This window comes from Papaver somniferum, chromosome 10 (genome assembly GCF_003573695.1).
Source record: "Papaver somniferum cultivar HN1 chromosome 10, ASM357369v1, whole genome shotgun sequence".
Lineage (NCBI taxonomy): Eukaryota > Viridiplantae > Streptophyta > Magnoliopsida > Ranunculales > Papaveraceae > Papaver > Papaver somniferum.
The window spans coordinates 158,337,192-158,349,836 of record NC_039367.1 but is presented as its reverse complement, the minus strand read 5'-3'; the positions used below and the strand labels follow the sequence as shown (position 1 = coordinate 158,349,836).

Here is a 12,645-nt window from a genome sequence, read left to right as displayed (position 1 = left end):
AAACTTTGATTTTTTTTCCCACAAATTTTTTCATCTAAACAACCTTTATAATTCTGGAAATATCTTAGCCACTAATCAAAATATTTAATCACTAATCCAGATTATTAACACTAATACGGAAAGGGTAGATTTGCCATTTAAAAAAATTTGGGTTAAGGGGATATCTGATTTTGTTATTTCACAACCCTTTTTGTCTTTATTGAGTATGCCTAAAGATTTTGGTATGCCCAAAATCATAGTTCGCAAGTATTTACCGAGCTTTCTTTCCCATAGCAAACCTTTGCCAGTTTCCTTAAAACCAGAACCTTTTTTTTCTTTTTTTGCCTTCACCGCATATATTTTCCGCATCATTATATTCTTCCTCTCTGCAACTCAGTAAAGCGAAGAGAAACTGAAAGAAAAACCAGAAGGGGCAAGTTCTAATGGCAGAGAAACTTGAAGCAGTAAAAGTATTATATTGTGGGGTTTGTAGTTTACCAGCAGAATATTGTGAATTTGGACAAGATTTTGAAAAGTGTAAACCATGGTTGATTGAGAATGCCCCAGAAGTCTATCCCCATCTAATCCCGAAAGGTAAAAAGTAAATCCCTAAATCTTAACAAACCCTAATCTCGAAATCATTCCTTTTTTGATGATTTGATTTGTCTTCAGATGCAGATGGGAATGAAGTTGATAAGGTGACTGAGAAGCTACAAGGGGCTGGGATTGCTTCTGGTAGTGCTGATGGTGCTGTTCTATCAACTTCTAAAGGTAATTTTGATGTTTTGGATGAATGGGTTTTTGGTTTATTATCTTATTGATTGGAAATTAGGGTTTTTGATTGGTTTTGGGGGTGTTCTGTAGAGGGGACATCAACAGGTAAAGAAGAAGTAAAGAGGCTTCCTGGTGGTAAGGTTAAGAAGAAAGTAAGTATTTTTGTGAAATTTCAATCTGATTAATACAGTAGAGGACATATTCTGTTGTTTTGTTGTGTGGTTTTTTTTAGATTTGATTCTGATTAGCCTGGTATGATATAGCGGAATTGTTGTCGGTTATGAATTTAGCCTGATAGAGTTTTGGGGGAATGAATTTTGTAAGTTTAACATAAATGGGATTATTGAAGAGGGAGTAAGGAGTGTGCTATTTTGGTTGTGTGCCTTGATATGGTTGTTGGAAGGAAATTTTGCAGTCCATATTCTATTGCATGATATTTAGGAACCCCAATTCTGTTAAACTCAAGTGTCCTGTTTGAACTGAGGGGAACAGACCAAAAAGTAGATTTATGTCGAGCGTGGGTGTTCTTGGTGCTTTTCTGTAAGGCTCGATGACCTAGAGAAAACATAGCACGATTGAGACTGTTTGAAACTTTTAAATTTCTGCTTCTTGCCCATTTCTAAAACACCTTGCTTTTACCTCTACTGAATGATTTCTACCGAACTCTGAATGTGACCAATACTAAAAAAACCTGAGTCCCCATTCGAATTGAGGGTCACAGACCAAAAAGAAGCTCAATCTAGGGTGGATATTCTTGCTGCTATTTCGTTGTCTTGTCGCTGAATTTGTATGATCTGCAATAGTATATGAATTGTTCTGTTGTGCTTATCCTGATTACGAGTCTGTGACTGACTGGACTTTAAAAAGTTTGCCCTAAATGAAGTTCATGATAGTTAGCTGGTATGAATTTTGCGGAATTGTTTGCGGTTATGTGGTTAAAAAAAGGTTGCCCTGAATGAAGTTCATGATAGAATTTTGGGAGAATGAATTGTGTAATTTTAACATATTGGGATTGTAGTGTGCTATTTTGGTCGTGTACTTGGTTATGATTGTTGGGAAAACACAGTCCTTACTCCATTGCAGGATATATGGGAAACCCCAAATTGTCAAACTCAATTGTCCTGTTCGAACTGAGGGGGCTCAGACCAAAAAAATAGCTTAATGTCGAGCATGGGTGCTCTTGGTGCTTTTGTGTTATGCTCAATGATCCAGAGTATGCATAACTTGATTGAGACTGTTTCAAACTTTTGAACTTCTGCAGTTTCTAAAACACTTTGCTTTAACCTCTATTGCATGATTTCTAGAAAATCCTGAATCTGATTAATACATCTGAACTGCTGTATGCCACATACCAAATAGTAGCTCTATCTAGGGTGTGGATACTCTTGCTATTTCATTTCTGTATGATATACAATAGTATGTGAATTGTTCTGTTGTACTTATCATGATTGTGAGTCCGTGACTGATCGGCACCTCTGCTTGTTGCCCATTTTCTGTAATTCTGTGATTCAGTTCTTTTATTAGATGAGAAACAGTACCTCTTAAAGTCATGCTGTTGTGTGGTTGGCTGTAATAGTTTGATCTGTGAATCATATCCACGCTGGCTTATGGTTATCAAATTTGCATTCCTCAGATGTTATCTCACGCATAGGATTACAGGTTATTTGGTCTTTGTAAACAGAATAGCATCACTTTGTTGTACACGGGTGTCCTTGTGCAAATTATTATAAGTATTATGTGTTTTTTCCCTTGCACTTTCGTAATTGCTTTCTTGTTCATAAGCAAAGTTTGTGTTCCTTACATATGATTTTGGCAGAATAAAGTCGTAATGCTCAAGCTTTTTGTTGTTTTTTCAATTACGTCTGACGATGATTGCACGTTTTGCAGGATAAGAAGGAAGTTATTATTGAAAAGGTTGTACGTAATAAGCGCAAGTGTGTCACAATTGTTAAAGGACTTGACCTCTTTGGTAAGCTTCCAAGATGCACCTTGGTTCTCTTTCATATATATTCTTTCAGAAGTTTATCTTGTATCTATGGGAATTACTGGATGTAATCTTGACTTGTCTTCAGTTTATGATACATCTTCACTACCATAAAGCTTATTCAAAACATATGTTTTAGGTGTTAAACTGAATGACGCATCAAAGAAGCTTGGGAAGAAGTTTGCATCAGGAGCGTCTGTTGTTAAGGTGATGCAATTCCATGGAGGTGTTTAGGTATCCTTCTGTTGTATATTTATGCTCTTCATTTTTCTGAATTCTGAAATATTTTGTTTCAGGGGCCAACTGAGAAGGAGCAAGTTGATGTCCAGGGAGACATATCGTATGATATTGTGGAGTTCATTACAGACACCTGGCCTGAAGTAAGTCATTGTAAACCTGTTGAATGTCATCTGTGCCGTTACCTAATCTATCTGTTTTCTTCCATTTTTAGTCATTTTCATGAATCTGTACTTCACTGTCATATGATTCTTGACATGGTTTTTTTAATTTCCTTCATATCCCTATTTTACATTCTCCCCTGTTAGTGTTCGTTGTTACACATCAGCGACCAAATTGAGACCATAACAGATTAATCAAGTAGTTGATTCCTTGAATAACGCCACTGCGATCAGTAATCTCCAGTACAAGAAATGCAGGCTGTATCTTCTGCGTTATATGTATAGAAACTATACAATTGGTGATTTTTTGTCTGGGTTTCCTCTTGTCAACCAAGCCCCTATAGGTGAATTTTTCTGATTCTGAGGCTCATATACAAGTTACCTTTAAAAGGGGACTGACCAATTTTACTGTCCAAGCCAATTGGAAATGCATGGACTATTCTGCCATTGTTTGTCTAGTAGTACACATAATACTACTCTCACTCAGTCATGCTTCTTATCCCATCAGCTCAATTTTGTAACAGTTTTAGAAATTTGATGGTGAATTCTGTAGCCGCCTCCATTTATTTGCAATGCCATCAAGTTTATCACCAGACTTTTCTTTTGGGTATTTGATTCTATGCCTTTAAACTTTACACTGGCCAAAACACTTGTTGTGAAAATCCTGATTGCTGAAATCCTACGACCATATTTCCTTTGTTTGTTTGGGTATGATATTCATGAAATAGCTGTTATGTGGTGGGGGTCGTAACTTCTTATAAATTTCCCGTTTGTCTCTTAATGGTGGAATTTTGCTTTGTTCCTTTTTTTAAGGGTATTCCAAATTTTTTTTTGGTGTTGTCAGATGTCTGTTGGATGTAATTTGCATATATTGATATGTGAATTTCAGTTGGATCAACCAGACAAGGTCTCTCTCTTGAAAAGGTCAAATGAACTATAACTGTTTTGTTGATAAGTTTCTTCTACTCTCAATTTCAGGTTCCGGAAAGTGCTATCTACTTCATTGAAGATGGGCGAAAGGTTCCCGCTGCTTGAAAGGAACTTCTGTTGATCTGTTTTTATTGGGTCTAACAGAAGAATGGATTCCCTAGCCGTACGAAGAGATTGTGAAACACAATGGAGCATACATTACATGTGAAATTACTATCTAGCTGACTGTAAGTAGATCATGGTCCAGAGTGTAATACCACTAAGAAAAATTACCTTTACTTTCCCTCGTATACTCATTAAATATGGAAAATGGGTTCAGAAACAAACCTGCAGTATTTTGTAAAACAAAACTCGTTGACAGTTAAATATGGCTCTTTTCATGTCAAATTTAATATTGCACCCTTTTTCTTAGTACTCCACAGAGGTTTCTTCTAGCATTCTTATTGAAGGAATTGATTCTCTTATATTGGTCCTCTAATTCGGAATTCGAGTTCAGAAATGCAGGGTCTCAATATCTCAATGTTATTCTTATGTTTTAATTTTTCCAGAATATCTTCGATTATCTCATCAGAATCTTTATGATTGTGTTAGGCGTTTCGGTTGACATCTCAACTCTCAAGCTTTCCACATGATGTTACCTATAACCATTGTTTTACTCTTTTGCTCTTTCTCAGTTCTTAAACTAGAAAAGAACGTGACAGAGTAAGATTACTTCTTTAACTTAGATTTTGTTGTTTTTTGTTTTTTATTTCAGCCTAATACATTACTAGTAGTAGAAAAACCGTATTCCTCTTGTATTTTTCCTAATGAGGCACAAAACATGTCAGCCATCAATTTAGTCTTCGCTGTCTGTATGAGCAAGACGTGCAAGATGCCATATCCGATATCCCCCAAGGCAGCTTAGACTTTTTAATAATGTTTTGCCCACATATATTGTGGTTGCTTCTTCCTCTTTTCTTCGATCCTGGCTCCATCCCGCTCCCAGTCAAGTCCAAAATTAATTATAATTAATTGTTGGACAAAGCTTGATTAGCATTAGAGTTGATAATGATCTTCTAATTGATCAACAACAAAGAATTTTATTTTAAAAAATGTATTTGGTTATCTTTTTTGGTTAAATAAAATCATGTTTAAACCATCACATATCACGATTAGTTGGAATAGCTGGCAATGAAGTTTGGTATTATTAGTAGTATTTTTTTAAGTCAAACTTACCCATTCATTTGTCAAGATTAAGATCATCATTTAGATTAAATTTGTTTTAAATTTCCATCATCCAGCAATATACATTCATACTTCTTATCCACTAATTCACATTACTAATCCTATTTTCTTTTTTTTAATTTAGTATGTCTAAGTTGAGTGCACATCTAAAAATAAGTTGGATTTTTTTCATAAATACCCGATGGTTTTGCTTCTTCATTTCACCAACATTTTCTTTCAAGATTTTCGAAAAAAAATAGAAGACAGGAAATGAAGTCTGTTTTATGGTTTATTGGATTATGTTCTGTTTTGATTAGCCATGGAGTTGAAGCTTCTCATAATATTTACTTGCATCTTCAATCATATCAAACCAACACCGTTCACCAACCTTATAGAACTGGTTATCATTTCCAACCTTCCAAGAATTGGATGAATGGTATATGTCTAAACCTTTCTTCAAAAACTAGATACAAAAATGATCAAGCAACACGCGAGCGAAAATTAGTTTCCATTATTTTCTGTTGTTGCTTCTTTTGGTTTTGTTTCTTGTTCTAATTGTTTTTCTTTTTGTGGTTGACATGTTCTGACAATGGAACGGCGAAATGTGTTTCATTGAATTCACAGATCCTAATGGTCAGTTTTCTAAACATCCTAGTTTCGTTCATAGTTTTCTTCTATTAAGAATTTTGTAACTTCCTCCGTTTCAAGAAAAGAGTACTGTGGTTTCCGGTTTATCCTATTTTAGGCTAAAATGAAAAAGTGATAGTATCGTTTTTACAAAAACGGAGGTAGTATCAAATCCGATGCTCATGAATATGTTGTATATATGAATCCATGCAGGACCTATGGTTGACAATGGAATATACCATCTAATGTACCAATGGAACCCTTTGGGTCCAGTATGGGGTAACATAGTATGGGCTCATGCAACATCGGCCGATCTCATAAACTGGCAACACCATAAACATGCGATTTACCCTTCCGAATCATTTGATATCAAAGGTTGCTGGTCAGGTTCAGCAACATTTGTACAAGGAAAACCAGTTATTCAATACACAGGAATCATCGAGTCAAATCAATGGAACTACCAAGTGCAAGACATGGCAGTGCCTAAGAATTTATCCGATCCTTACCTTACAGAATGGATTAAGCCAGCTGAGTACAATCCGGTAATGAAACCCATTGATGGTATCAATGCTAGTTCCTTCAGGGATCCAACTACTGGTTGGAAAGGTCCTGATGGAAAATGGAGAGTGGTAATTGGAAGCAAAATCGACCGTGAAGGAATGGCGATTTTATTTCGAAGTGATGATTTTATTCACTGGACTAAAGCAAAAGAACCTCTTCATTCAGGGAAAGAAATAGGAATGTGGGAATGCCCAGATTTCTTTCCAGTGGCTGTTGATGGGAAAAAGGGTCTTGAAACTTCGGTTCTCGGTCCTAATGTTAAGCATGTTTTTAAGGTGAGTTTGGATGACACCAAACATGACTATTACACAGTCGGTACTTACAATCCTGCAACAGATAAGTATACTCCAGATGAGGGATCGGTCGATAATGATTCCGGTTTGAGATACGATTACGGGAAGTTTTACGCATCAAAAACGTTCTTCGATAGTGAAAAGCACAGGAGAATATTGTGGGGTTGGATAAATGAATCTAGCAGTGTAGAGAATGATGCTAAAAAGGGTTGGTCTGGAGTACAGGTATGTAACAAGTTTTAACATAAGGCCTAACTATATGAACTCTTAGTTCAAATCGTTCGATTGGATTGAGTTAACACTCTAAGTAACTCGAATCAAATACTAGTGATATCTGAATCACCTATTTCAAAAGTTGTTTGGTTCACTAACCTATGGCGATATATGGGTTCTCTTTTGCAGGCAATTCCTCGAGTTCTCTTGCTCGATAAAAGTGGTAAGCAGTTGAAGCAATGGCCAGTTAAAGAGCTAAATGAACTCCGAGGTGAAAAGGTTTATTTACACAGTACAGTTCTTAAAGGAGGTTCAGTGGTGGAAGTTACGGGCGTAACAGCTTCACAGGTTAGTTCCATTCCGAAGTTGCTTGTTCGCATTTGGCTTGGCGTAAATTACAGTTTCTAGCTCAAAGGGTCACTGGAACTGGCATTTGAGTATTTCTACCTAAGTTATACAACTGAATCCATGTTTCATTTTACTTGTTTTGATCACTTAACAGGCAGACGTATTCGTCAAATTTAAACTCCCCAAATTAGAAGATGCGGAAACTTTTGACTCAAGTTGGAGTAACCCACAACTGCTTTGTAGTTCAAAACCAGCATCAGTACAAGGGAAATCAGGGCCATTTGGTTTAATTGCTTTGGCTTCTAAGAATTTTGAAGAACAGACAGCAATCTTTTTCAGGATATTCAATAACCAAAACAAATATGTTGTGCTCATGTGCAGTGATCAGAGCAGGTCAGTATAGTCCCATACATTTGCTCCTAGTCCAGTTTTTATCGGTCTAGCAGCTTATTGGTCTGGAAGTTTCTACTAGAGAGGCATCTGCAGCTTAGTTCGAAAATGTACTTCATCCTGTCGAAATCTAACTTTAACTTGTTCCTATCATTACAGGTCATCCACGGACGACACTAACGACAAAACCGCTTATGGAGCTTTTGTTAACATGGAACCAAATCATGATAAGCTAAATATCAGGAGCTTGGTATGTTGATGCAATCCTTATAACCATTTTGTTACCATTTTTGCATGTTTAAATGGTTAATGAACTTCATTTTGGTATTCGTTGTCAGATTGATCACTCTATCATCGAGAGTTATGGAGTTGACGGAAAAGCTGTTATAACAGCTAGAGTTTATCCAACGATTGCTATTGATACTGGAGCTCGGCTTTATGTATTCAACAATGGAACTCAAGATGTGAAGATGTCTAGTCTTAAGGCATGGAGTATGATGAAAGCTGATATCAGATATTTGGAGGATTCAAAAACTTCAAACACCTAAGTCTTAAGGCCATAGCTGAGTGTTTGGGTGCCGGAGCCGAGGTTTTGCGGAGGCCCCTTTTACAAGTAATATAGTGTTAAAATAAAAACTGATGGCCTAATGAACTTGGGGGGGCCAAATGTAGCTGCATCTGCTGCATGAATTCCCCTAGCTGCCTCGCAGCTTGTACAACATATTAACCCCATTTTGGGTTTTTTCTTTTTCTTTAATCGGAAAACGTGCCGTTGTTTCTTGCTCTATATATTTCTTCTTTTATCGGTCAAGAAAATGTTTCATTGCTCTCTATTATCCAAGAAAGATCACAAGAAAATGTTTCATTGTTCTCTATTAAATAGGTAATAATCCATGACCAATTGATAATATTTAACTTACAAAAATATTTAATACTCCCTCCGTCCCACTATTAAGTGACCTACTTTATCCAAATGGTAGAAGGGCTAGTCAAGGATCATTGAACTGTTCATCAGAATTTTTGACGATAATTTTTCCGGAGTGTTCAGAATTGTTGTATAATTTTTTTTGATAAAAAGTAGAATGATATTTATTAATGGGAATCAGGCAGATGCTGCCTTAGCAGTACAAAGTTTATCCATGGTGAAAAATCCATGGACTCTTTAATACAAAGCTTGTCTTTCCTAACTCTCTTAGAAATACTATCAGCTACATTATTAAAATCTCTTTTGACATGAGATATCTTGCAAAAACTAAACTCAGTAATCAAAGTTTTGATCTTACTAATAAGATTATTACTTTCCCACCTTACTAAGCTAATATCAGATGAGATAGACTTAACAACTAACTCTGCATCAGCTATAATGTTAATTTCAGTGACTTGTTGCTCTTTAATCCAGCTTAAAGCCTCCAGAGTAGTCATGCACTCAGCAGCTTCAGGGTCAATTACTCCGTCTTCATAGGATCCTTTGACACCTGTGTAGGTACCTACAGAATTTAAAAGCACCGTACTAATGCCATCAATATTAGTCACATAATCAAAAGATGCATCAAAAAAAACTGTAGACATATTGGAAGGAGCATGCTCAGTGGTGTTCAAAATTTCATAGCAGGGATGTGTAGTGTGTTTCAAAGACAAATCAAAGTTTTGAAGATGAAAATGAATTCTAGAAGCAGCTGAGATAGGGTTTAGAGTTTTATCTTCAAAGATGTGTTCACATCTTTCGTTCCAGATAATCCAACATCCTACCATCAATGTCATCTTACATGTATTATGATCTTATGAAGCATTACCATGTTGATTGTTGAACCAGGAAATCATCCACTCTTTGATACTTACACAATTTTCTACAACTCTATCAATGTTAACATTGAGATGCATCCAAACTGATCGAGCAAAACCACATTCAAGTAGTAGATGATATAGAGATTCAAATTGGCAATTGCAGATGCTACACTGAGGATCAATACTGCTATTAAAACGAGCTGTTTTATCTTTCGTCTGCACAATATCCTTGAGACACTTCCAGATAAAGAGCTTGATTCTGTGTGGCATTTTCATCTGTATAATTAATCTCACAAATTACCATGTAATAGGAAAGTTAGATTTGTAGCCAGGAACGTGAATAGTCATCACGAATTTCAGTGAGAACCGCAAATTTGTGTTCTTCAATGAAAATCGTGGTGGGAACGTGCTTCGGACTAGAAGAAACGCGCTCCTAACATGGGAGGAACGTTTCCCTTTAATACCCACAATTTCCAACTGTAATATCTTAATGAAGTATATCTCATATATCTGTCTAAATATCCTACTAACTGAATATTTTTATATCCTCACATATTTATCTACTATATCATATATTTGGCAATATCTTCCATTACTTATCTGCATAGTTTTCGTTTTTATCTTTTCAAGAAGTTAGTTTTAGTCTAACGTTTGTACGGTAAGAGATACTCTTGTCTATTGAGTATTCAATCTTCCCCTGCACGTATACACACTACACCACTTCCAACCCCAAGTTCACAGGGTAGACAAGTCCTATATGTGAGATATGTAGTAGGAAACTAGAAGAAAGTATTATTTCATTGAGATTTTCTAATAAATGTTATATGTTGTTGTCTTATTTCTTGTTTATAAATTTGGAAAAACTAGTAATAATTGAACCTAAATTACGTTCCTCAACCGCTCATCGAATTTCATTTTTTGAAAATTTACGATTTATGTTTCCGTTCTCGTTCCCGCTCCCGACCCCATTCCCCCTCCCAGCTACTAAGAGTTAGATATCTACTTGGGTAGTACACAATTTAATAAAATGGACCTGCAAAACCAATATAAAATCTGCCTGTGTGATCTAAAATTTTCTCAATAATCCAACATTATCACATGTAATCTGAATTTGCCCATTGTGAATGAAAAGATAGGTCAGCTGACCTGAATTCTATATTTAGGGGTGTAAATTGGGACGGGTCGGACAGCCTGGCCTAGTTATTAAATGGGACGGGACAGGGCGGGCACCAACTTCGGTTACCCATCAAATTAAATAGGTCAGACGGGCAGGGCTATACTACAAAATAAACTACCCATGTCATGTCCAAGCCTGTTAAATAATTTGGGTTAGGGCGGACAGAGCCGATCGGGTATACAGTAATATTTTTAAACCAGAAAAAAATGCAACAAATTTTACTCACTATTTAATACCAAAATAAATAAATACTTCATGACAGAATCAATAAAACGATGTTCAATATCCAAATAGTCTAAATCAAAACGAAAGCAATAAAATTTAAAAGAAAATGTCTCATAGTGATTTAAAAAATTGATATGCGTGCCTCCATCTTCTTTTACTTGTGTGGTGGTCCATGCAACTTTATTCTCAAAATACTAAAGTAAAGAGCTTCAAGACATTCACCTGCTGCAGAAAAAGATAAAGATTAACATTAGCAAACAAGAAAAGTAGCAAAGTGCAACAAGTGTAATGTTTGACATAAGTTGCATATCAATTCTTTTGCAGAACTATCAAAAGGGAACGTCTGACATAAAGTGTAATAATCAAATAACATTAGCTCTGACATACAAAACAATTTATTATTGCAGACTGATCAAAACAAGCACTTAATTCAAACCAACATCTAAATAGAAGTATATAACCAAAAAAAAATGGATATAAAGAGAGATGTTTACCTTGGGGAAGCAACTACAGATTAAGCGACCAACCGTTCAACTTCATCTACCGGTGTAATGTCGTCATTCGAAGGATCAAAAGGCTTATATATTTCTTTCATCTCAGCCTTCCACCAATCTTTCAGAATGACTGAACACTCCAACATATCCGGGGTTAAATTGTTCCGGTAATCACCTAATATATGTTTTCCAGAAGAGAAAGCAGACTCCGCGACAACTGTAGATGCTTGCACTACTAAAACATCACGCACGATACAAGAAAGTACTGGATACCTCTTTTCATTGTTTTTCCACCAATCTATCACATCAAAATCTTCCAAATCAGTCAAAGCAGTTTCAGGGTCGGCATAATATCTATTTAGTTCTTCCGACGACGTAGCGAGAGGGTCTCTTTTCTGCAATCTGCGAGCTGCCCAAAATCCGCCTCCGGATGATGTGGAAGTGCCTTCATCTAAATATCCAGAATGTATTGGACCCACAGATGCCCCTACAGTACCCATGAAAGTTGAAGGACCATTGGAAGTAGGGTTTACCTGTTTATCATGCAAAATATTGGAGTACTCCGCGAACAAACTTTTCAGTTTGGCATCCATTAACCTACTTTGGTCGCCGTGACACCGGATTGAGTATGCAGAAGTACCAAAACAATCTTCAATATCAGAAAGAGTACTTTCCACACCTTTAAGATTAAGACGAGGATCCAAAATAGACCCTAATCCAAATAATATCGGAGTGGTGCCCCAATACTTAACAAACTTTGCCTCCATGGCAGCAGTAGTTTCTTTAAAAAATGGGTTATCTCTGTGAGACCATGCCAATCTCATACAAATACTGAAGAAATGAATTACTAGTCACATACTAAACACCAGAAAAAACGTTAGTGGCGTCATAAAAAGGCTTCAAAAAACGCACATAACAATTAAGCGTGTTCCCAATCAGCATCAGTAATAGCATGAGCATATGGCAGATCATTGAGAAAGGCCGACAACACTTGTCGGTAAGTAATTGCATCTTTTAACATAAGATATGTGGAGTTCCGCCTATGTTTTACATCAAGTTGCAATTTCTTAGGGTTCATACCCATGTGAGCACACAATAATCGAAACTGAGTACACCTTGTACCAAACGTAAAAATATGTTTCAAGCTACTCTTTATATGATCAAGCATATCGGTGAAACCCTTAACTTTTAAACCATCCTGGAAAACCAAGTTTAGAATATGGCAAAAACATCTATTGAGAGAAATTGAGTCGTTAGACATTTC

General features: G+C 36.3%; 2 protein-coding genes across 3 annotated transcripts; both read left to right on the top strand.

Annotated features, from left to right (window-relative positions):
* The first annotated feature begins 305 nt into the window (after positions 1-305).
* LOC113316961 (translation machinery-associated protein 22-like) lies at positions 306-4,479 on the top strand. 2 transcript variants are annotated; one of them, XM_026565120.1, is made up of 7 exons: positions 306-573; positions 658-750; positions 844-905; positions 2,641-2,722; positions 2,877-2,944; positions 3,034-3,117; positions 4,114-4,479. In XM_026565120.1, the coding sequence occupies exons 1-7, from the start codon at positions 423-425 to the stop codon at positions 4,168-4,170; spliced, it is 597 nt and encodes a 198-aa protein (XP_026420905.1). In that variant the 5' UTR covers positions 306-422; the 3' UTR covers positions 4,171-4,479. The 2 variants fall into 2 exon arrangements, with proteins under 2 accessions (XP_026420905.1, XP_026420904.1); XM_026565119.1 differs by having other exon boundaries at positions 307-573; positions 652-750.
* Positions 4,480-5,478: 999 nt separating this feature from the next.
* On the top strand, positions 5,479-8,528 carry LOC113318869 (beta-fructofuranosidase, insoluble isoenzyme CWINV1-like). The gene is made up of 7 exons (XM_026567147.1): positions 5,479-5,704; positions 5,893-5,901; positions 6,109-6,974; positions 7,152-7,310; positions 7,465-7,703; positions 7,860-7,950; positions 8,039-8,528. Exons 1-7 carry the CDS (start codon positions 5,539-5,541, stop codon positions 8,246-8,248), a joined length of 1,740 nt encoding a protein of 579 aa, XP_026422932.1. The 5' UTR covers positions 5,479-5,538; the 3' UTR covers positions 8,249-8,528.
* Positions 8,529-12,645: the final 4,117 nt, after the last annotated feature.